This window comes from Acipenser ruthenus, chromosome 58 (assembly GCF_902713425.1).
Source record: "Acipenser ruthenus chromosome 58, fAciRut3.2 maternal haplotype, whole genome shotgun sequence".
Classification (NCBI taxonomy): Eukaryota; Metazoa; Chordata; class Actinopteri; order Acipenseriformes; family Acipenseridae; genus Acipenser; species Acipenser ruthenus.
In genome coordinates, this window is record NC_081246.1 from 660,891 (window position 1) to 685,437 (window position 24,547).

Sequence of the window (24,547 nt, forward strand, 5' to 3'; positions counted from 1 at the left end):
TTTGAATAGAAATTCCAAAAGTGGCTATTTTTAAGGTAAGCACCTTTGGCATTCATTCTCAGGTTACTAAGAAAAATCAATTTTTCCATTTCCATTGTGAAACTGTATATGGGGGAGGGGGGTGGCATTATATTGCTATCAGTCTGTCAACAACAAAACTATGTTTGAGGTAAGAAATTCAGAATTGACCAAAGCTTATGATTGACTTGACAGCTGGTGACTTGCAGACGGAATTACAATCCATTTCATAGATTACTAAAGTGACGTGACAAAACCAGAATGGTCAGCAAGATGGGGTCGCTCATATTTTCCATCCAAGAGTGTTGATCTGAAGGGATTAGCAGTAACTCTATTTATCAAGCAACTTTATTATTTTGCTTACAGTAAATATCTTTGTATTTTAGTCAAATTTACTCCTGGTGTTCAGGTGTCCAAGTGTCTAAGATTCTATTAATTATCTTGTGTCCTTCAAGACACAGTAACTGACATTCAGAGAAGGGACAGAGCGTCACTCGTGTGCATTTTCTGGTGTTTTTTAAGGTTTGATAAGTGACTGAAACATTTCAGACATTCACTACATTGATAAGATCTATTTGTGAGAGCGCTGGTGGACTTTCAAGGAACTTGAATATGTGAAACTCCTCCCACACTCAGTGCAGTGATAAGGTTTCTCTCCTGTGTGAATGCGCTGGTGTCTGTTAAGATTTTGTAACAGCGTGAAACTCTTCCCACACTCAGTACAGTGATAAGGTTTCTCTCCTGTGTGACGGTGCTGATGTAATTGAAGACTTCCTAACTGTGTGAAATTCTTCCCGCACTCTGTGCAGTGATAAGGTTTCTCTCCTGTGTGAATGCGCTGGTGTCTGTTAAGATTTTGTAACAGCGTGAAACTCTTCCCACACTCAGTACAGTGATAAGGTTTCTCTCCTGTGTGACGGTGCTGATGTAATTGAAGACTTCCTAACTGTGTGAAATTCTTCCCGCACTCTGTGCAGTGATAAGGTTTCTCTCCTGTGTGAATGCGCTGGTGCGATTTAAGATTTTGTAACAGCATGAAACTCTTCCCGCACTCTGTGCAGTGATGAGGTTTCTCTCCTGTGTGAATGCGCTGGTGTGATTTAAGATTTTGTAACAGCGTGAAACTCTTCCCACACTCAGTGCAGTGATGAGGTTTCTCTCCTGTGTGAATGCGCTGGTGTGATTTAAGACTTTCTAATCGCGTGAAACTCCTCCCACACTCAGTGCAGCGATAAGGTTTCTCTCCTGTGTGAACACGCTGGTGGATTTTAAGCCGTGATAAATGGTTGAAACTTTTCCCACAATCAGCACAGGAAAATGGTGTCCCTCTTCTGTGATTCCCTTTAGCAGCTAGAGAAAAAGAGACGAGACAAAGGTTATTGTACAGCATTCTTACACATTCACTCTTCTGCAGGGCTTCCCCTCATAACCATGACCAACTCCTAGAGTGAACTCTGATGAGAATACATTCAAACCCGCTTAATATCACTCCTGTTAATACCAGCCTCCTTTTATCATCATCACATTGGATATAATGGGTGTCAATAAGTACAAATGCTTGAGAATATCAGTGATTATCAACACTCGCAGTTAATATCACTCACATTTGCCAGTCATGGATTTCCACCCCACTTAATATCAATTTGAGGAATAATAGCATAAGATCAGGTTTACATGCAAGTGCTGTATTGAAATGTTTCTTCTGGTGACACTTAGCAACCCGACTGGATCTGGCATCACCCACTGATGAGACATGTGATCCCAGCACCACTATAAAGATGTTGGAGCAGCACAACTGCAAACAGTCTACCAGAAACAGGGAAAGGCAAAGATCTAACAGCATTCAAAACATACATGATAGTGGGTGCACATCTAGCAGGGTCACAGCAGCAAGGATAGTTATGTTGAAAGCCATTCACATAGTGTTTGGACAGCCACTCTAGCTTATATTAAGGTGAATCTTCAGCACACTTCTAGAGTTTAGTAACCAGTTTTTGCAAGATTAATAGTCAGCTTAATGTGTCTTGTTTTGTATAATTACCTCTAAATCCCAGTTCACATTCAGGTGGACAATCATCACACAGGCTGGATCCCAACTTGTTGTTCTCCTCAAGTGTACAGACATTATTTTCAGCAGGAACGTCCTCTGCGATGGGGACACATTCCTGTTCTATGATTTCCTCTTTAATAGGAACACATTCCAGTCGAGGGACCTCTTCATCTTTAACACATGTCAGCTCTGTAACCTGCTTTAGACTTGAACACCACTCCTGGTTAAATGACTCCTCTAGTGTATAAACTGCTTCTATCCTTGGCCCCTCCTGTGCTTCAGATTTAGACATAGCATGGCGCTCTTTGGGATCTGTGTGAAAGAAAATTATACACAATTATAACTCTTACTTATTAGCCAGGTTCCTCTACAAAGCCAGCCCCTTGTCAGAATTCTACTGAGAGATGTCATTGGGTCATTAAACTGAAACATGAGGAGGTGTTTTTATTTTTTATTTTACTTAAAGCTAAGGACAACAGTGAGCGTCCTCTACTAACACAACCAAGTGAATACACTCTTTACACCCAGGAGCTTGACAGTGGAAGTGGACAGCGAGCTACCAGGAAGACAAAGGCCAGCCCTGCAGGTGTCTGCTTGAGCTCACTGGGCACCTGGCCAATAGATACAAATCATGAATGATGACCTCTAGAGACTTCTACTTTTCCAGACACCACAGGATGGAGAGCTGGGAATGAGGCTGGATCCAACATTGCTTCTAAAGTATTTGTGGGAGAAGGGTGATCAATTAGACGTACAACCGAGGTCCTATTGTAAGTGACTGTGCAGCAGCAGTTGTGATGCATAGTTCAAATTTTGTAGAAACACGTCATTTTGTTATTATTGTTGACAGCCTGGATGGGGTTAAAATGCCCCATCCAGATAAAATCGTGAGAATGCGAGGTCAACAGCGAGTGATTATTGATAAACTGGCTGTTGACCACGCACATGATAAAACCCGTGCCGAATGTGGTTGAGGGGTAAATTAGGTAATTGATAGCTAGTTGACCCCTCAGCCACAATACAAAAGACCTGGGGCCGTAGTCACAAAGCTGACAAGTCTAAGACCAAAAAACGGGCTTAAGTCGCTTTTGCTGAATTTGTTATAACCGAGTCTCAAGTCCGTTTCACAAAATGATTTTCTGGGGGGTCTTAACTTAGACCAGCGTTTCTGTCCTCGCGTGACGTCTTCCACTCAAGAGAAAGCCGTTACCTGAGGGACAGATTGATAATTTAGCTTCTTCACTGGGACTTAAGAAAAATCATGATGTCATGTAAATATAAATAATGTGAAATGTATATATTAAAAAATATATTGTTATAATTACATTTAAACGTATGATTAAATTGACCTGTTGAATTATTTTACACTGGTTAGGCTCTCATTGATTATTTAAGTGTGTGTGTATATATATATATATATATATATATATATATATATATATATATATATATATATATATTATATAAATAAAATCACATGTAATTACAGTGAAATAAACAATGCAGAATATTATGTAATTTTTATGTGTATTGTATTCAATGGAATATTTGTTAAAGTATATTTTTTAAAAAGTTTATGTGTCTGTCTTTCTATTTGCTTTCAGATGTGTATCCCTTTAAGAAAGACGGTCTTGGTTTTTAATGCGACGCAAGCATTTTTAGAAACAGGATATAGTTTCTGGTAATGGAGTAACCAGGCAGAGGGGAAAACGGTTAGAAACAGCAGTAGGACACACGGAAAAGGGTACACAGGAGGGTGTGGATGTGTTTTATAACTGTGGATAACAAACACAAAACCACAACAGAGCTGGTATTACTTTGCATGTTTCCAGCTCTGCTATTGAAGTCTTCATTCCTCTCAAGCCGTGCTTTTGCTGCTGCTTGTTATAAATTAAACGTAGATTTACAGCCCTAATTATAGTTCTCGAGTCTCGCAGGGAGTCGGGAGAAATATGCTCGAAATCGGGAGTGTCTCACGGCAGGTATGAGGTTGTACAGGTTTTGTAACAGCGGTTAAACTACAATTGCGCAAACAACTCATGGGACAACTATCATTATTAAACTCCAGCCATGAGTAAATCTTCAGCCCGCTTGCCTGAAAATCTCTTTTTTTAAACTTTCCTTTCACTGACGTCACTTATTTTTGCTGTTGTATCACGAAGGCTGTATCTAATCCATGTATTAGGCTGTGGTGTGTGACCGAGTTTAGTAAAAATACTATGAATAGTTATTTTTTTTGCCAAATGACCCTTTGTATTTTTTTTATAATGAAAGTTTGTTGTTTTTAAATTTGATTTTTTGTATACCATTTTATTTTTGTACCAATTAGTGTGTGAATCACTCAGAAAACATTGATTTGAATTAAAATTGAATCAACATAATATGCTGTAATCTAGAGATCCATCGCATATCCGACTGCGGTGGAATCAGAGTGCGGGCGGATATGTAAAAAGTCGGATGAATGAATCCTGTTTTAAATACCATTATACACAGCTGTAACAATTACTATATTCACACAATTATCGTTTTGAGATTCAGCTTTTATTAGGAAGCTCCCCTAAACCCCTTGTTTAGAAAGATCGAGAAATTCTAACTAAGACCTTATCAATAGAATTGACCAAGCATTACCATCAAAACAGTCTTACCTTGAAATAATCCCTGGTTCTCATTCCTCTGAAAGTCTTGTTCATTGCAGTCGGGGTTCATGTTTCTGAGAGGTTGTTTAATGTCTGCATCTGCAGCGTTGATGCATTCCCACACCGCTTTCAACTCGCTCTCTGATATTTCCAATCTCAGCTTCAGACTTTCATTCTCTTTCTCCTTTCCAGCCATTTCCATTTGGAATTCAGTGAATTTTCTGCCGACAACTTTTGTGATTTGGCACAAGACGGTGTCTACAGCCGCTTTCACTGCGTGCTCGATGGTAGAGGCGAGCTCGTCTTGAAAGAACGACACGGAGACACTGACGTCCATCTTCACTGGTTTCAGTTTGAGACTCGCGTAGCAGAATCCTCCTTGAGTTTAATTTAATATTTATTTAAATAGAATTAACAGTCATATAAAATCATCACTTCTAGTGTGATAAAGAAAACAAACAAACAAGAGACTCGTCTTACTTTGCAAGGAGTAACTTTTACCATCATGTATAGCTTGAACTTAAAGCGCGTTTGTTTTCTCAGTAAAAAAATCACATTGACAAGTTAAACATCTGTGTGTACAGCTGACACGCTCCACTCTGTCTGAGTGCTTAAATAAAAAAAGAAAGGGGACTCTGTTTCAGAACTCAATGCAGGCAGTAAACGAACAAAACAAATAATATCAATCAGCGAAACATTTGTACCCAACCTAAAATACTTTAAACAGCAGATAATACAATTCTGTAAAACCTGTAGGGCTGCAGCCCTCTCTTCTGCATAAGCAAAACAACCTTTTCTATCTCCTGTACTGAAATGGAGCGTCACAAGCAGTGGGCGTGTCTGGTTGGAACCATTGGCTGTAGAAACTCTAATCCCAGCCTGATTGGCTGCTGGCCTCCCTGTCGAACCCAAGGGAGGTTTTGAAGCTGGATCCCGGGGTTCTCCATGTGGGCTCTTACTGGCGTTGTGTTTTCCAATGCAATGTCCTGTGGAGGATCCGAAATGGCGCCAGTTTAGTTTCTCTGCTTTGTACTCCAAAACTGCTTCGACTGTGTGAGTCATTGCATTGCGCTTGATTTGTTAATAGAGTCGACTGTTTGTTTATATGAATGGTTTTAGTTATAGTGGCGGTTTAGAGGTGAAGGGGGAAACTTGAGACAGATTAACAAAACAACAACAATAATTTATGCGCCGATGGAAGAGAGAGAGAGCGTAAACAACTGAATTTAATTCACATTATTAGACACATTATTATTAATTTCTTAGCAGACGCCCTTATCCAGGGTGACTTACAATTATTACAAGTTATCACATTATTTGTTATATACAATTACCCATTCATAGTTGTTTTTATACTGGAGCAATATAGGTAAAGTACCTTGCTCAAGGGTACAGCAGCAGTGTCCCCCACCTGGGATTAAACCCATGACTCTCCGGTCAAGAGTCCAGAGCCCTAACCACTACTCCACACTGGTCCACAACTTCAAAATGGAATTTGAAAACTGAACTGCACAAACATGAAGTTTTAATTTCAATTACACACACCTGTCAACTTTTCAAAATACAAAATCGGGGGTGTGTGGTGCAGTCCGTGATATATATATATATATATATATATATATATATATATATATATATATATATATATATATATATATATATATATATATATTACTGTTTCCCAGTAGAGTTGCGGGGTTGCAGGTGCGCGGCTAACTATGTGAATTTAACTCGCGCTGAATGCATGCCTGCACAGGGCTCCGCTGGGTCCTAAACCCTGCTCGGTACAGGCGGGGATTGCAGTAAACACACACCGGACACGACTCTTGTAGACATTGGAGGTTTGCTGACATGACGGGGTTAAACAGTAGAGTTTTGACCAAAATACGGGAGACTCCCGGTGAATACGGGAGAGTTGACAGGTGTGATTGCATTTAAATCTGCAGGAGAGCGCTTTGATACCAGTCTGAATGAAGTTTTTTTGATAATGGACTTTCTCTGTGATTCTCAACTGCCAGGCATTAGGGAACAATAGAGTTATAGCACCCGCTTCAACCCGTGCTACAAAAAAACTAAATACAGGAATTGATAATAATTTACAAGGTATACTCTTTGTATTTTGCTAAACAAAAGAGGTACGGTTATCAGTTACTTTTGTTTAGCAAGCTGGCATTGTAAATGAAACATGGTGAGGTATAATTCTGTACCACCCAGAGGCTAAAGGGTTAATTGTACCCTGGCATGTTTTAGTTTCTTTTGTTTATCAAGGTACGTCTTCAGACTGGTCACTTTGATGCAGGTGTACCAGAGGTGTCCCGTGTGTAGGACGGTGTTCAAATGCAATTTTAGATTTCAACAAACAAAATCCAGAGTCGATTATTCAATTTAGGGTTTACCTAACTAAAAACATATCTGAAATCAAAATGCCCACTGGTAAATCCATCTCCGTTACATATGTGAGCAGGAGGATGATGGGAAATGTAGTTCTGAGAGGTCCATGCGGGTACATGGGAAGCCATCTTGAGGCAGGGAATGCAATTTAAAAGTTAAAAAAGTGGTCAAAATGTAAAAAATTAAAACAATACACACACCTTACGTAAACAGTTGTAGCAACACGTGGGAACACGTAACACAATAAAATAAAAAGGTCCTCATGTGCCCTTTAATTTCCTGCAAGGGGTGAAAGTGCTATTGTAATGGTGTTTCTGTAAGTTTCAGTAGTTGGACGTGTACAAAAGTAGCTGACAGCAGTTACATGGACGTTAAAATCGTGATATAATAATTGGATTGTGAGGGAACTTGCAAATAAATGACCTACCTGCTTGGAACATCATACTGTTAGTTGGATGAGAACATATTTATTTGCATGTAAATCATTATATTATGTGAAGATTGGAGCGAAGTTTTAGGCTACCAATAATCAGCATAATAATTAGAATTGATAGTAGAAGACGCTGAACTGGAGAATGCTGCCAATCTCTCTGTTGGGTAGATTTTCTCTGGAAGGTTCCCAGCTCAGAATAAAGAAAAGGAGACTCTCACTCTCTAAACTAGGAGAGCTATCCTTGCCTGTTCTTGAGAAATATTATGTGGCTGCAAGCTATGTTCTGTGAAATACTGGATTTTTGAAAATGTTAATGCCAGATGTACCCACATGAAACCATTTGGAAAACAACCTGACTATTCACTCCTCACTGGTCCCAGAAAAAAATGTTTAAGCAATACATTTTACATACTATTTACATACATTAAATGTCTGGTATATTGTTTTAAAATGTTTCGGATTAGACCATGCTTATTTAAAACTGGAGGGTATTCCGTCCACAAAATACAAAAAGCTTGGTATCAACACTGCAGGACATCTCTCAGAACGACACACTGTCCTTTCACACAGCACAGTCAGTACAGTACAGTATAGCAAAGGAACTCTTTCAGTTCTTTCAAATAAGACAGGTTCTCAAAATGATCACACTATAGCCTACACACTGATAGCATATGTGCAATCGAATAAATATGATTGAGGCATGCTGAGCTGTAAAAAAATACCATGAAACTGCAGGGTGCAAATAAAAACGAGAGTGTAACAAATGGACAATATTAGCCTAACACTTGTGCCCTTTTTACATGCAATATAGTACCCCAAAATTAGTTTCCAAAAAAATTATAAAGACCATACAGACATCACAGAAATTAGAAACAAGCAATACAATGCATACAATTAATAAGACAAAATGTATGCAATACAATAAAGAATAGGCTTTATATTATAGCCTATTAAAAACAGGTGTGTGGTGTCTTTGTAAACGCTGATATTACGTTAAACAACTTTCGCTTTGTATAAGCTTTCACAATTATTTTCAGGAAATCGAGAGATCTTGCTAGGAACTCAGGATCGATGAGAGAGGCAGTGTCTGCTAGGTGCTGTTTTTTTATCGAGTTGTCGGACAGTGTAGTTGGTGAGTTTTGGAAGGAAAAATAACAAAGTAAGCTATAGTACTCATTTTTACTTCGTTTATTTTAGAAATGTCATAACTGAATCAACACGTTATGTGAGAACATTCTTTCAAAAAAACTAAAATGCAATCACCTTTTAAAAACGAGTCGCCACGTCAATTTCAGTCCTCGATGCCGCTTGTCAGATTCAGCAGGCTACTGTTTAGCCAGAGACACAGTACAAGGAAAAAATGCATCGGGAACATTAAACGACGAAGCAAGAAATGTCTGCTCTAGTGCCCTGGGGTTTGAGATCTCTCCTCTAAATTACTGCAGGAAAAGAACATAACAAAACGTGCTGTGGCTTTTCTGTTCTGTACCACATCATGGATTGTTATTGCTGTGTTACCTGTTTGATAATGTGGGCAATAATCCTTCCCCTATCAGTGCACTAGAGCAGACATTTTGAAAAGAGCTTTGAAACAGACTTTAAAGTTGTCAGTGTAAAAAGTTGTCAGGATGTTAACAATGAAAAGGAAAATGACAGATACATTATTTAAACCGTTCTAGCAACCCTGCTTATTCTTTAACGTTTGCAGGACCAAATGTACATGTAAATACCCTGAAATTCAGACCATGTTTTCATTGTTAAATGTATGCTATTTGAATAGGTCTTCAGGGTTCAACTGACTGAATTATGAGTCACATTTCTTCTTCACAATTTGCTGTGTTCTGTGGCCCGAGGCATGCAGTGCGCTGTCCCGAGGACAGTACAGGTCAGTGAGTCTTGTGTCCTGTGCTGTCCTGACTCTGCTGAGTCTTGTGTCCTGTGCTGTCCTGACTCTGCTGAGTCTTGTGTCCTGTGGCAGTGCCCTGGCTCTCTCCTGAATGTCTGGTGTAGGTTCTGTATACTTTGCCAGAGTCTTGACTCAAATCCATATCTTAGAACATATATTTGTATTACTATAACCTGCATTAAATTTTCATCAATTAGGCAATTAATCACCAATTTACTTTTTTTGTAATTGGCACACAATTCCAATCATATGCAACTGTAAATAATAACATTTCAAATTGGAATTGGAAACTTTAAATACAGTGCTGAACACTGAACTTATGAGAATCTGCGAATGTAGTGTTTAGAAATACAAGATTGGAAAACAACACATACTTCGTATATTGCAACAGGTAGCCAACATTTCTGGAGCAAAATAGTTTTTATGGGTGTGATTCGTCAAATATTTTGGTCGCAAATATTTATGGCTTTACAGTATTAATGGCGATCAGACATTGTATCATTGTTAGTAGTTATTTCTGACATGTATTCGTTGATTGGTTGCGATTGTAGTGTTGCAAGGTTCTGTTACTGTATGTAAAGTGTGATTGGATAGTCAGATTATCATGAGCATTTAAACACCCCCCCCCCCTCACCAGTACTCACATCTTGAGCGCCCTGTGGCCCCCGCCCAAGGTTTAGACTGTCATTGAGTACCCCTGGTATACTGTGTGCAAGGCTTTTCAATAAGTTATTTTCTTTGTTTATTTCGGATTCATTTCACACAAGGAAAACAACATATTATAAAAGGAATATTTCAGTTTTTGGAGTAATTCTTTAAAATTGTCCTTGTAAAGCAGAATATGGAGATGACTTCTCCAGTGAGTTGTACACTACAATTTAAGACGATGTCCCGTTGTGTGTCCCCTAGATGTAATCTAAAATAAAACAATTAAAACAAAATTAATTATTTGAATAGAAATTCCAAAAGTGGCTATTTTTAAGGTAAGCACCTTTGGCATTCATTCTCAGGTTACTGAGAAAAATCAATTTTTCCATTTCCATTGTGAAACTGTTTATGGGGGAGGGGGGTGGCATTATATTGCTATCAGTCTGTCAACAACAAAACTATGTTTGAGGTAAGAAATTCAGAATTGACCAAAGCTTATCATTGACTTGACGGCTGGTGACTTGCAGACGGAATTACAATCCATTTCATAGATTACTAAAGTGACGTGACAAAACCAGAATGGTCAGCAAGATGGGGTCGCTCATATTTTCCATCCAAGAGTGTTGATCTGAAGGGATTAGCAGTAACTCTATTTATCAAGCAACTTTATTATTTTGCTTACAGTAAATATCTTTGTATTTTAGTCAAATTTACTCCTGGTGTTCAGGTGTCCAAGTGTCTAAGATTCTATTAATTATCTTGTGTACTTCAAGACCCAGTAACTGACATTCAGAGAAGGGACAGGGCGTCACTCGTGTGAATTTTCTGGTGTTTAAGGTTTGATAAGTGACTGAAACATTTCAGACATTCACAACATTGATAAGATCTATTTGTGAGAGCGCTGGTGGACTTTCAAGGAACTTAAATATGTGAATCTCTTCCCACACTCAGTGCAGTGATAAGGTTTCTCTCCTGTGTGAACACGCTGGTGTGTTTTAAGATTTTGTAACAGCGTGAAACTCTTCTCGCACTCTGTGCAGTGATGAGGTTTCTCTCCTGTGTGAATGCGCTGGTGCGATTTAAGATTTTGTAACAGCGTGAAACTCTTCCCACACTCAGTACAGTGATAAGGTTTCTCTCCTGTGTGAATGCGCTGGTGTGATTTAAGACTTTCTAATCGCGTGAAACTCCTCCCACACTCAGTGCAGCGATAAGGTTTCTCTCCTGTGTGAACACGCTGGTGGATTTTAAGCCGTGATAAATGATTGAAACTTTTCCCACAATCAGCACAGGAAAATGGTGTCCCTCTTCTGTGATTCCCTTTAGCAGCTAGAGAAAAAAAGACAAGACAAAGGTTATTGTACAGCATTCTTACACATTCACTCTTCTGCAGGGCTTCCCCTCATAACCATGACCAACTCCTAGAGTGAACTCTGATGAGAATACATTCAAACCCGCTTAATATCACTCCTGTTAATACCAGCCTCCTTTTATCATCATCACATTGGATATAATGGGTGTCAATAAGTACAAATGCTTGAGAATATCAGTGATTATCAACACTCGCAGTTAATATCACTCACATTTGCCAGTCATTGATTTCCACCCCACTTAATATCAATTTGAGGAATAATAGCATAAGATCAGGTTTACATGCAAGTGCTGTATTGAAATGTTTCTTCTGGTGACACTTAGCAACCCGACTGGATCTGGCATCACCCACTGATGAGACATGTGATCCCAGCACCACTATAAAGATGTGGGAGCAGCACAACTGCAAACAGTCTACCAGAAACAGGGAAAGGCAAAGACCTAACAGCATTCAAAACAGGCATGATAGTGGGTGCACATCTAGCAGGGTCACAGCAGCAAGGATAGTTATGTTGAAAGCCATTGACATAGTGTTTGGGCAGCCACTCTAGCTTATATTAAGGTGAATCTTCAGCACACTTCTAGAGTTTAGTAACCAGTTTTTGCAAGATTAATAGTCAGCTTAATGTGTCTTGTTTTGTATAATTACCTCTAAATCCCAGTTCACATTCAGGTGGACAATCATCACACAGGCTGGATCCCAACTTGTTGTTCTCCTCAAGTGTACAGACATTATTTTCAGCAGGAACTTCCTCTGCGATGGGGACACATTCCTGTTCTATGAATTCCTCTTTAATAGGAACACATTCCAGTCGAGGGACCTCTTCATCTTTAACACATGTCAGCTCTGTAACCTGCTTTAGACTTGAACACCACTCCTGGTCAAAGGACTCCTCTTGTGTGTAAACTGCTTCTATCCTTGGCCCCTCCTGTGCTTCAGATTTAGACATAGCATGGCGCTCTTTGGGATCTGTGTGAAAGAAAATTATACACAATTATAACTCTTACAAATTAGCCAGGTTCCTCTACAAAGCTAGCCCCTTGTCAGAATTCTACTGAGAGATGTCATTGGGTCATTAAACTGAAACATGAGGAGGTGTTTTTATTTTTTATTTTACTTAAAGCTAAGGACAACAGTGAGTGTCCTCTACTAACACAACTAAGTGAATACACTCTTTACACCCAGGAGCTTGACAGTGGAAGTGGACAGCGAGCTACCAGGAAGACAAAGGCCAGCCCTGCAGGTGTCTGCTTGAGCTCACTGGGCTCCTGGCCAATAGATACAAATCATGAATGATGACCTCTAGAGACTTCGACTTTTCCAGACACCACAGGATGGAGAGCTGGGAATGAGGTTGGATCCAACATTGCTTCTAAAGTATTTGTGGGAGAAGGGTGATTAATTAGCTGTACAACCGAGGTCCTATTGTAAGTGACTGTGCAGCAGCAGTTGTGATGCATAGTTCAAATTTTGTAAAAACACGCCATTTTGTTATTATTGTTGACAGCCTGGATGGGGTTAAAATGCCCCATCCAGATAAAATCGTGAGAATGCGAGGTCAACAGCGAGTGATTATTGATAAACTGGCTGTTGACCACGCACATGATAAAACCCGTGCCGAATGTGGTTGAGGGGTAAATTAGGTAATTGATAGCTAGTTGACCCCTCAGCCACAATACAAAAGACCTTGGGCCGTATTCACAAAGCTGACAAGTCTAAGACCAAAAAACGGGCTTAAGTCGCTTTTGCTGAATTTGTTATGACCGAGTCTCAAGTCCGTTTCACAAAATGATTTTCTGGGGGGTCTTAACTTAGACCAGCGTTTCTGTCCTCGCGTGACGTCTTCCACTCAAGAGAAAGCCGTTACTTGAGGGACAGATTGATAATTTAGCTTCTTCACTGGGACTTAAGAAAAATCATGATGTCATGTAAATATAAATAATGTGAAATGTATAGATTTTATTATAGAATTTCGTAATTTTCTATTAAAAAATATATTGTTATAATTACATTTAAACGTATGATTAAATTGACCTGTTGAATTATTTTACACTGGTTAGGCTCTCATTGATTATTTAAGTGTGTGTGTATATATATATATATATATATATATATATATATATATATATATATATATATATATTATATTATATAAATAAAATCACATGTAATTACAGTGAAATAAACAATGCAGAATATTATGTAATTTTTATGTGTATTGTATTCAATGGAATATTTGTTAAAGTATATTTTTTAAAAAGTTTATGTGTCTGTCTTTCTATTTGCTTTCAGATGTGTATCCCTTTAAGAAAGACGGTCTTGGTTTTTAATGCGACGCAAGCATTTTTAGAAACAGGATATAGTTTCTGGTAATGGAGTAACCAGGCAGAGGGGAATACGGTTAGAAACAGCAGTAGGACACACGGAAAAGGGTACACAGGAGGGTGTGGATGTGTTTTATAACTGTGGATAACAAACACAAAACCACAACAGAGCTGGTATTACTTTGCATGTTTCCAGCTCTGCTATTGAAGTCTTCATTCCTCTCAAGCCGTGCTTTTGCTGCTGCTTGTTATAAATTAAACGTAGATTTACAGCCCTAATTATAGTTCTCGAGTCTCGCAGGGAGTCGGGAGAAATGTGCTCGAAATCGGGAGTGTCTCACGGCAGGTATGAGGTTGTACAGGTTTTGTAACAGCGGTTAAACTACAATTGCGCAAACAACTCATGGGACCACTATCATTATTAAACTCCAGCCATGAGTAAATCTTCAGCCCGTTTGCCTGAAAATCTCTTTTTTTAAACTTTCCTTTCACTGACGTCACTTATTTTTGCTGTTGTATCACGAAGGCTGTATCTAATCCATGTATTAGGCTGTGGTGTGTGACCGAGTTTAGTAAAAATACTATGAATAGTTATTTTTTTTGCCAAATGACCCTTTGTATTTTTTTTATAATGAAAGTTTGTTGTTTTTAAATTTGATTTTTTTTATACCATTTTATTTTTGTACCAATTAGTGTGTGAATCACTCAGAAAACATTGATTTGTGTTTGTTTGAATTAAAATTGAATCAACATAATATGCTGTAATCCAGAAATCCATCGCATATCCGACTGCGGTGGAATCAGAGTGCGGGCGGATATGTAAAAAGGAGGATGAATGAATCCTGTTTTAAATACCATTATACACAGCTGTAACAATTACTATATTCACACAATTATCGTTTTGAGATTCAGCTTTTATTAGGAAGCTCCCCTAAACCCCTTGTTTAGAAAGATCGAGAAATTCTAACTAAGACCTCATCAATAAAATTGACCAAGCATTACCATCAAAACTATCTTACCTTGAAATAATCCCTGGTTCTCGTTCCTCTGAAAGTCTTGTTCATTGCAGTCGGGGTTCATGTTTCTGAGAGGTTGTTTAATGTCTGCATCTGCAGCGTTCATGCATTCCCGCACTGCTTTCAACTCGCTCTCTGATATTTCCAATCTCAGCTTCAGACTTTCATTCTCTTTCTCCTTTCCAGCCATTTCCATTTGGAATTCAGTGAATTTGCCGCCGACAACTTTTGTGATTTGGCACAAGACGGTGTCTACAGCCGCTTTCACTGCGTGCTCGATGGTAGAGGCGAGCTCGTCTTGAAAGAACGACACGGAGACGCTGACGTCCATCTTCACTGGTTTCAGTGTGAGACTCGCGTAGCAGAATCCTCCTTGAGTTTAATTTAATATTTATTTAAATAGAATTAACAGTCATATAAAATCATCACTTCTAGTGTGATGAAGAAAACAAACAAACAAGAGACTCGTCTTACTTTGCAAGGAGTAACTTTTACCATCATGTATAGCTTGAACTTAAAGCGCGTTTGTTTTCTCAGTAAAAAATCACATTGACAAGTTAAACATCTGTGTGTACAGCTGACACGCTCCACTCTGTCTGAGTGCTTAAATAAAAACACAAAGGGGACTCTGTTTCAGAACTCAATGCAGGCAGTAAACGAACAAAACAAATAATATCAATCAGCGAAACATTTGTACCCAACCTAAAATACTTTAAACAGCAGATAATACAATTCTGTGAAACCTGTAGGGCTGCAGCCCTCTCTTCTGCATAAGCAAAACAACCTTTTCTATCTCCTGTACTGAAATGGAGCGTCACAAGCAGTGGGCGTGTCTGGTTGGAACCATTGGCTGTAGAAACTCTAATCCCAGCCTGATTGGCTGCTGGCCTCCCTGTCGAACCCAAGGGAGGTTTTGAAGCTGGATCCCGGGGTTCTCCATGTGGGCTCTTACTGGCGTTGTGTTTTCCAATGCAATGTCCTGTGGAGGATCCGAAATGGCGCCAGTTTAGTTTCCCTGCTTTGTACTCCAAAACTGCTTCGAGTGTGTGAGTCATTGCATTGCGCTTGATTTGTTAATAGAGTCGACTGTTTTTTTTTTTTATATAACAACATTAGAACATAAGAAAGTTTACAAACGAGAGGAGGCCATTCAGCCCATCTTGCTTGTTTGGTTGTTAGTGGCTTATTGATCCCAGAATCTCATCAAGCAGCTTCTTGAAGGATCCCAGGGTGTCAGCTTCAACAACATTACTGGGGAGTTGGTTCCAGACCCTCACAATTCTCTGTGCAAAAAAGTGCCTAATATTTTCTGTTCTGAATGCCCCTTTATCTAATCTCCATTTGTGACCCCTGGTCCTTGTTTCTTTTTTCAGGTCAAAAAAAGTCCCCTGGGTCGACATTGTCTATACCTTTTAGGATTTTGAATGCTTGAATCTGATCACCGCGTAGTCTTCTTTGTTCAAGATACAAAGGTACACCTGGTGGTCCCTGGTACTTGAGATGAAAAGGCTGAAAACCACGGGTTTAAAGCAGTTGAACAATGAAAAAAATCATGGATTGTGTCGTTATTTTCTTTTGTAATGCTAGTACACCCACCCCTCATTATATCGCCCCTCGCTATACTGCGGGTTCAGATATATCGCAGTCCTGGAGTTGGCACCCCATTTTTACAGTCTAACTGTGCATGCCTTAACTGCAAAACACAAAGGCATATATAGGCAATTTCACTTGTAATTACTGTTCGTTTTATTTTGTACTGCACATCACAAACAAATATACAACACAATTCAAAAACAAAATATCATACTGTTCTCATATACACACGTATTGCACAAAAACACAAAGCAAATTAAATATCTACTGGCTGAAGCGGGTTTTATTTTAGCCGACAAAGTTGGCAGCAACGCACAAGCAAAAGTCACAGGGCAGTGACGTCAGCTCCCTAGCAGCAAGCCTCCTACGTTGGGAATGGATTCTTTCAATGCAGCGGGTTTGTGCATTTGGAGAAAGGAAATGAATTGGAGAATTCAGCTGATGCGAACCAAATACCCTCCTCTGTACGAATTAAGACAGTGAGCTGCTTTTTATACGAAAAATGAGAAAAAGTGGGTTGTGTGGAAGATTTATATTGGACACTGACGCCCCCGATAAAACGAGGGAGTGCTCGTACAGTATTTGTTTTTCTATGCGCCTCTCGCGGCCCTCGATATATATCAGATTTATACTGGACCCCGACACCTGTGATATGGCGAGTGGGTGTTGGATTAGCTGAGGTTTACAGTTTTGCCGGTGGCTGACATATTTCTCATCCCATCTCTTTCACAAACACTCCAATCCGTTAACAAATCAAACGAAACACAGTGAGTGCGTTCACGACACGTAGACTTTCGTCATTCTGCACAGAATCGGAGCAAGTAGCCAATGAATTTTCAGAACCTTTGCAGAATCTGCGCAGATTTAGCAAACTCTGCCTCTGGTGAACGCACCCAAGGACTCGCAGCATCTTTGAAATACAAAGCACATTGAGCAAGCGCAGAGTACAAAGCAGTGGGAAGAAACTGGCGCCATTTCGATTGCAAACTGGACATTGCGTAGGAAACTCAACGTACTGGAGCCGACATGGCAGACTCTGTCATCCAGTTACATTACATGCTCCTCCAATCGCGATCCCGCCTCGCTTCGCCATAGAAGCCAGCCATGCAGTCTCGCACGATTTTTGGAGTGTTTCTGCAGCCAATAGAACGCGACGATTCCAACCAGGCACGCCCACTGCTAGTGACGTCATCATTTCGTTGCGGGAAATTGAAACGTTGCTTTGTTTATGCTGGCGGGGTGAGGAGGAGGCGCACGTGAGAATTGCATTTTATCACCTGGGCTGTTTTAAATTATTAGGTTGGGTTAAAATAGTTCCTAATGATTTATATAGTTGTGTTCCTTTATTACCTGCATTGAGTTCTGAAACAAAGAGTCAATTTTCTTTTTTTTTCTTTTTTTATTTAAGAACTCAGACATAGTGGAGCGCGAAAGTTACTCCTTGGAAAAGTTAAACGAGTCAGTTGTTTTTCTTTATCACACCTGAAGTGCTGATTTTATATCTGTTAATGATAGTGAATAAATATTTAATTAAAGTCAAAGAGGATCCCGCTACTCGAGTCTCAAGCTAACAGTCAGTGAAGATGGACGTCAGCGTCTCCGTGTCGTTCTTTCAAGACGAGCTCGCCTCTACCATCGAGCACGCAGTGAAAGCGGCTGTAGACACCGTCTTGTGCCAAATCACAAAAGTTGTCGGCGGCAAATTCACTGAATTCCGAATGGAAATGGCTGGAAAGGAGAAAGAGAATGAAAGTCTGAAGCTGAGATTGGAAATATCAGAGAGCGAGTTGAAAGCAGTGCGGGAATGCATGAACGCTGCAGATGCAGACATTAAACAACCTCTCAGAAACATGAACCCCGACTGCAATGAACAAGACTTTCAGAGGAACGAGAACCAGGGATTATTTCAAGGTAAGAATAGAAAATAAATACTTGTTTCCGACAAGATTACCAAATTCTCAAATGCTGTCAAAATAAAAGTAAGGAATTACTGTTTGATATTCTATCATTAACTAGCGGTTTGTCAGTCCCAAACCGTTGTGACATGTATATTAAATAAATGGGAAAAAATGATCATTTGTTAATCAGATTATTCTGCCTTTAGTTTTATTGGAACTGTGGTACCATTCAGTAGAGCGAAAATTATAAAGGGGTGCTTGAGCTGAAACCTCCAGACAGAAGGGGTACAGTAAAAAAAAAAAAAAACACGTTTGAAAACTGCTACCTTAAACTATCAGCGTTTTACCTGTTTGTTGAGGCATTCTGGGAAATGAAGTCTTTTCACAGACCTTTAAAATGGTAGGACTACATTTCGTTCCTACTATGTTATCACAGTATTTAAGCCATGGGGCCCAATGTACTTCCCCTCTATAACCTTTCCATATACTTTACCACACCGGTTACGTGGCTACTGGATTAGGTTTTGTTTTAGATACATACCCTAAACATGTGTTATCCATTTAGCCATGGATATTTTAGAATATGTATTTTTTTCTAATGAAAAGTAGAAGGGTCATTTGTACAGAAAAATGCTTTTAAAATTCCAGTCTAATGCATAATTTTAGAGGTATTTATAATCCCCAACAAGGCGAATAACACAGAGGTTGATAGGAGTTGTAATAAATGTTTTATTTGATAACACAAAAAACATAAAATGTGGAAATGTGGGTGGGGTGAAATCTTGTTGTTTTTTTTTTAAATTTCAGAAATTAATTTCAGCTTCAATTTGAGGCATTGATCACCCCGCTACCACAGATACTTTAGAAGCAATGTTGGATCCAGCCTCATTCCCAGCTCCCCATCCTGTAGTGTCTGGAAAACTAGAAGTCTCTATAGGTCATAATTCATGATGTTTCTCAATTGGCCAGGAGCCCAGTGAACTCAAGCAGACACCTGCCGGGCTGGCCTTTGTCTTCCTGGTAGCTCGCTGTCCACTTCCACTGTCAAGCACTACATTTTATAAGACTGTTTTTTCGACGGTCTCAAATAATAAACAATAATGTCGGACGGCTTTCATCCGTCCGCACACAAACATCAACATCATCATCATCATCAACATCATCATCATCATCATCATCATCATCATACTACAATACAAATAGAAATACACACATGAATAAATTAATATCCACAAGGGGTGTGCACCCCATCACAGTGCATTATATCCATTTAAAAGAAATACAATTAAAATGAAAAAAAAACACACCCTCATAAATTGTTCCACCAGAATGATCCAATCACATCTCTCAGTAGAATTCTGACAAGAGGCTGGCTTTGTAGAGGAACCTGGCTAGTAAGTAAGAGTTATAATTTTGTGCAATTTTCTTTCACGCAGATCCCAAAGAGAGCCGTGCTATATCTAAAGCACAGGAGGGTCCAAGGATAGAAGCAGTTTACACACTAGAGGCGTCCTTTGATCAGGAGTGGTGTGCAAGTCTAAAGCAGGTTACAGAGCTGACATGTGTTAAAGATGAAGAGGTCCCTCGACTGGAATGTGTTCCTATTAAAGAGGAATTCATAGAACAGGAATGTGTCCCCATCGCAGAGGACGTTCCTGCTGAAAATAATGTCTGTACACTTGAGGAGAACAACAAGCTGGGATCCAGCCTGTGTGATGATTGTCCACCTGAATGTGAACTGGGATTTAGAGGTAATTATACAAAACAAGAAACATTGAGCTGCCTGTTAACCGTGCAGAAATGAGTTACTAAGCTGTAGGAGTGTGCTGAAGATTTACATTGTTTGTAATTCCAGCTCAATTTAACCTGACCACTATGTCAATGGCTTGCAAGTTGCAACATAACTATCCTTGCTGCTGTGACCCTGCTAGATGTGCACCCACTATCATGCCTGTTTTGAATGCCGTTAGATCTTTGCCTTTCCCTGTTTCTGGTAGACTGTTTGCAGCTGTGCTGCTCCCTCAGCTTTATAGTGGTGCTGGGATCACATGTCTCATCAATGGGTGATGTCAAATCCAGTCAGGTTGCTAAGTGTACCCAGAAGAAACATTTCAATACAGCACTTACATGTAAACCTGATCTTATACGTGTATTCCTCAGTGATATTATGTGGGGGTGGAAATCAGTGACTGGTGTATTATTATTATTATTATTATTATTTGTTTACTTTGCAGACGCCTTTATCCAAGGCGACTTACAGACACTAGGGTGTGTGAACAATGCATCAGCTGCAGAGTGTTATTAAGTGGGTTTGACTGTATTCTCATCAGAGTTCACTCTAGGAGTTGGTCATGACGGGAAGCCCTGCAGAAGTGAATATGTATGAATGTAGTACAATAAACTTTGTCTCCTCTCTTTTTCTCTCATGCAGCTAAAGGAAATCTCAAAGGAGAGAAATCTCATCGCTGCACAGTGTGTAGGAAGATATTCAGTCGTTTATCACACCTTAAAAAACACCAGCACAGTCACAGAGGAGAGAAACCTCATCAGTGTTCTGAGTGTGGGAAGAGTTTCAGTCGTTTATCACACCTTAAAAAACACCAGCACAGTCACAGAGGAGAGAAACCTCATCAGTGTTCTGAGTGTGGGAAGAGTTTCACAAAGTTAGGAAATCTTCAGTCACACCAGCGCATTCACACAGGAGAGAAACCTTATCAGTGTACTGAGTGTGGGAGGAGATTCACGCAGTTACAAAATCTTAAAAGACACCAGCGCATTCACACAGGAGAGAAACCTCATCACTGCACTGAGTGTGGGAAGAGATTCACAAATTTAGGAAATCTTCAGTCACACCAGCGCATTCACACAGGAGAGAAACCTTATCACTGTACTGAGTGTGGGAAGAGCTTCAGACGGATAGATAGCTTGAAAGAGCACCAGCGAACTCGCAGTCACTTATCACACCTTAAGACACCATAAAATGGTTTTGAAGGATACAAGAGAATCCACAGAATTTCAGCCACTTGAGGACACCTAAACACCAGGAGTAAATGTGAATAAAATACAGAAATATTTACTGCAAACAAAAGAATAAACTTACTTGATAAATAGGTTTATTCCGAATCACTTCAGATCAAAAACCTACACTCACGGATGGGACATGAGAACTACAACGTCTTGGACGGACCATTCATCATGTTGTTGACCATTCTGATTTTGTTACGTCAGATTAGTAATCTATGAAATAGATTGTAATTGCATCTGCTTTGTAAATTGCATTTTACAAAGAAGAATGGGCAAAAATTGCAGTGTCCTGATGTGCAAAGCAGGTAGAGACTTATCCAAATAGACTCATGGCTGTAATTGCTGCCAAAGGTGCCTCTACTAAATATTGACTCAAGGGGGTGAATACTTATGCAATCAATTATTTTCTGTTTTATATTTGTAATTAATTTAGAACAATTTGTAGATTTTATTTTTCTCTTTGACATTATGGACTTTTTTGTGTTGATCAGTGGCAAAAACTCCTAATTAAATCCATTTTGATTCCATGTTGTAACACAATAAAATGTGTAAAAGTCCAAGGGGGGTGAATGCTTTTGAGAGCCACTGTACACCAAGCCCTGTCTGCACATTTTGCAATGGTCAACTAGTAGGCGGGAATATTTTATAATAAAATTGTTATTGTTGTCAATGTGATGTTAACTACATTACCAACATTGTGTGAAGGTGTATTGTTTTGTATACAGTAGTGGACTGTAGTGGAATTTAAATAGAAACAAGTACAAATAGCCAGAACAAAACACTTTTATTACAAGTAACTTTAAAATTGGCAATGTTGCATTTAACAAACAATCAAGCTAACTATTTAAATATAGTGCCACATTGTGTTTGTAGTTAGAGGGATTTTAGTTCTTAGCCAGGTTTTGCCCCAGTGATGTTGCCAGACTGGACAAAACCCCTCTCAACAATGTGGCGTTGTGCCGCTTCGCTTCTCTGTCTTTGTGTTTCTCTTGCATTCCTGCGCCGATCCCTTGCTAATTCCAAATCTTCCTCTTGCAATTTGAAATATCTCTCATGTGTCTCTCGGAGGTAGCTGGTCAACTCGCTTTCCACAACAGCCTTCCTTTTCCTTCCTGTTTTAATAAAATAAGTTTTACATATTTCCCTATTGACTTCAGAACCAAAGAGCCATTGCAAGTTAAAATCTCTATGGTTCATAAATGTAGAGTTATAGGACAGCGTGAGAAGCAGCCTTCTTTGCAATGTGCTGCAAGAAAAGGACTGGGTTTATTAATCTCATACACTGTATGGCAGTGGACAGTAGATATCTAACAAAGGGAGAACATCCACATGACATGTAGTGTGGTGATGCACTGTAATGACTCTACCTCTGTGGGATGCCGTTGGTCTTCCACACAGCCATGAGGAGGAGCTGCCAGCACCCTCGTGCGGACCCTGGCACCGGGGAGAGCTGGCACACATCTGTGGGTGTTCTGGAGAGGGGGAGTGTCTGCAGTTATCCAGCTCTGTCCATTGCAGGTCTTCTAAAGAATTAAAACACATTTCTTAAGATCACTGAACACATTGAGTGTAAAAAAAAAAAAAACATAACTATTACTAAAATAAAATAAATGCACAGCTTCCAAACCTGCTACTGAAGCTTTATGAAAAAGAACTGGCCATGTTCTTTAAGTGTGGAGTAGTGGTTAGGGCTCTGGACTCTTGACCGGGGGGTTGTGGGTTCAATCCCAGGTGGGGGACACTGCTGCTGTACGCTTGAGCAAGGTACTTTACCTAGATTGCTCCAGTAAAAACACAACTGTGTAAATGGGTAATTGTATGGAAAAATAATGTGATATCTTGTAACAATTGTAAGTCGCCCTGCATAAGGGCGTCTGCTAAGAAATAAATAAATAATAAAAAAATAATGTTAAAAACAATAGATAAATCTAGCACCACGAGCAAGGAACGCATCTTTAAGCATGCAGGATTTCTCAGCAGGTAATATTCGTGTTTTTATCTATGCCAGAAACAAACATTCTTAACTTTGGCTCAATACAAATAAAATATTTCAGAAGGGGGCAGACAGCAGCTAAAACAAACTGATGAGGTTTATCAACATGTTCAGCACAGACGCATTCCTCTAACAGGAATCAAGTCTTCTGGAAACCCAAGGTGAAAGAATGGTAAATAAAAAATGATAGTAAGGTTTTAAAAACGTAATCTGGACATGCGCTGATCATTCAAATTACAACATTTATATTATGAAAATTCCAGAAACCTGTCAGACCCTGTCAATACTTGGTGGGCAAACTGGCTGCACATGTTCCAAAATCCAGAACAAGTGAAGTATATAAAATGAGTTTACATTAGGGGGGTGCTGTAATTCTTTCTGGATCCCTTTGCCAACTTCCCATCTTTTAAGAAAAATGATTAATAGAAAATGAATGTCGTTGTCCAGCCTGTTGTTAAACAACACAGCATCTCTAAGAAAAGTAAGTCTTTAAATGTGTTATTATTTGATGTTTGTTTAGGTACGATTCTGCAAGGTCTGGTAAAGTGTCCAACTAAACCAGACTGGTGGATGTAAGCAGAAAATAGCCCATCGATTTCAATAGTTTAATCTCAAAAAATGCTGTTAAACTCAGAGACTTTCACTTGAACTAAGTAAGATAAAAAGAAATAAATAAATAAAGAAAACAAACATTCCAATCCGTTAATAAATCAAACCAAATAGAAAAGATTACACACAGACACATACACACACACACACACACACTCACACACACACACACACACACACACACACACACACACACTTGCAGCATTTGGACTGCAAAGCTCACTGAGCAAACGCAACACGAAACAACTGGCGCCATTTGGGATCCCCATTAAAAACATTGCATAGGAAAACATAACGCAGTAGGAAGCACGTGGTGATCTCTGGGATCCAGTTTCAGGTCTTCTCCTCGCGATCCCGCCCCTCCTTGGACAGGGAGATCAGCCAATCAGTCTCGCAACATGGATTAGAGCGATTCCGCGGCCAATAGTACGCGACGGTTCCAATCAGGCACGCCTACTACTAGTGACGCGTTCATTCTGTTGCAGGAAATTGAAACGTTGTTTTGTTTTGTGAGGTTGAGAGAGAGAGAGAGGAGAGCAGCAGCTGTTGGTTTTACAGTATTTTATTACCTGCTGTTTAAAGTATTAGGTTGGGTGAAATGTTTCTTAGTGATTTATATTATTTTTGTTCGTTTAT

At 39.4% G+C, this 24,547-nt stretch overlaps 2 protein-coding genes and 1 long non-coding RNA gene across 3 annotated transcripts; 1 reads left to right on the forward strand and 2 right to left on the reverse strand.

The window, feature by feature from the left end:
- Nucleotides 1–348: 348 nt before the first annotated feature.
- LOC117967228 (zinc finger protein 436-like) lies at nt 349–15,720 on the reverse strand. Its single transcript, XM_059017883.1, has 5 exons — nt 14,798–15,720; nt 12,103–12,423; nt 10,971–11,411; nt 2,060–2,380; nt 349–1,368 (listed from the first exon to the last, which is right to left on the reverse strand). Exons 1-5 carry the CDS (start codon nt 15,123–15,125, stop codon nt 590–592), a joined length of 2,190 nt encoding a protein of 729 aa, XP_058873866.1. The 5' UTR covers nt 15,126–15,720; the 3' UTR covers nt 349–589.
- Nucleotides 15,721–16,987: 1,267 nt separating this feature from the next.
- Nucleotides 16,988–21,869, forward strand: LOC131724986 (putative zinc finger protein 286B). Its single transcript, XM_059018214.1, has 3 exons — nt 16,988–18,298; nt 19,722–20,036; nt 20,717–21,869. The coding sequence occupies exons 1-3, from the start codon at nt 17,971–17,973 to the stop codon at nt 21,262–21,264; spliced, it is 1,191 nt and encodes a 396-aa protein (XP_058874197.1). The 5' UTR covers nt 16,988–17,970; the 3' UTR covers nt 21,265–21,869.
- A 200-nt stretch (nt 21,870–22,069) lies between these two features.
- Nucleotides 22,070–23,295, reverse strand: LOC131724997 (uncharacterized). Its single transcript, XR_009320379.1, has 3 exons — nt 22,937–23,295; nt 22,677–22,832; nt 22,070–22,421 (listed from the first exon to the last, which is right to left on the reverse strand). It is a non-coding gene; the product is annotated as an uncharacterized LOC131724997 (long non-coding RNA).
- Nucleotides 23,296–24,547: the final 1,252 nt, after the last annotated feature.

Bases quoted from the DNA above. Each gene is read 5' to 3' on its own strand.
- LOC117967228 (XM_059017883.1), bottom strand. From the start codon at position 15,125: ATGGACGTCAGCGTCTCCGTGTCGTTCTTTCAAGACGAGCTCGCCTCT. The intron at 11,412-12,102 runs GTAATTATACAA...TTTTTTCTCTAG, and splicing joins ATGTGAACTGGGATTTAGAG to CTGCTAAAGGGAATCACAGA. The intron at 2,381-10,970 runs AGATCTTATCAA...TCTTTCACACAG, and splicing joins CCACCAGCGCTCTCACAAAT to ATCCCAAAGAGCGCCATGCT.
- LOC131724986 (XM_059018214.1), top strand. From the start codon at position 17,971: ATGGACGTCAGCGTCTCCGTGTCGTTCTTTCAAGACGAGCTCGCCTCT. The intron at 18,299-19,721 runs GTAAGAATAGAA...TCTTTCACGCAG, and splicing joins GAACCAGGGATTATTTCAAG to ATCCCAAAGAGAGCCGTGCT. The intron at 20,037-20,716 runs GTAATTATACAA...TCTCTCATGCAG, and splicing joins ATGTGAACTGGGATTTAGAG to CTAAAGGAAATCTCAAAGGA.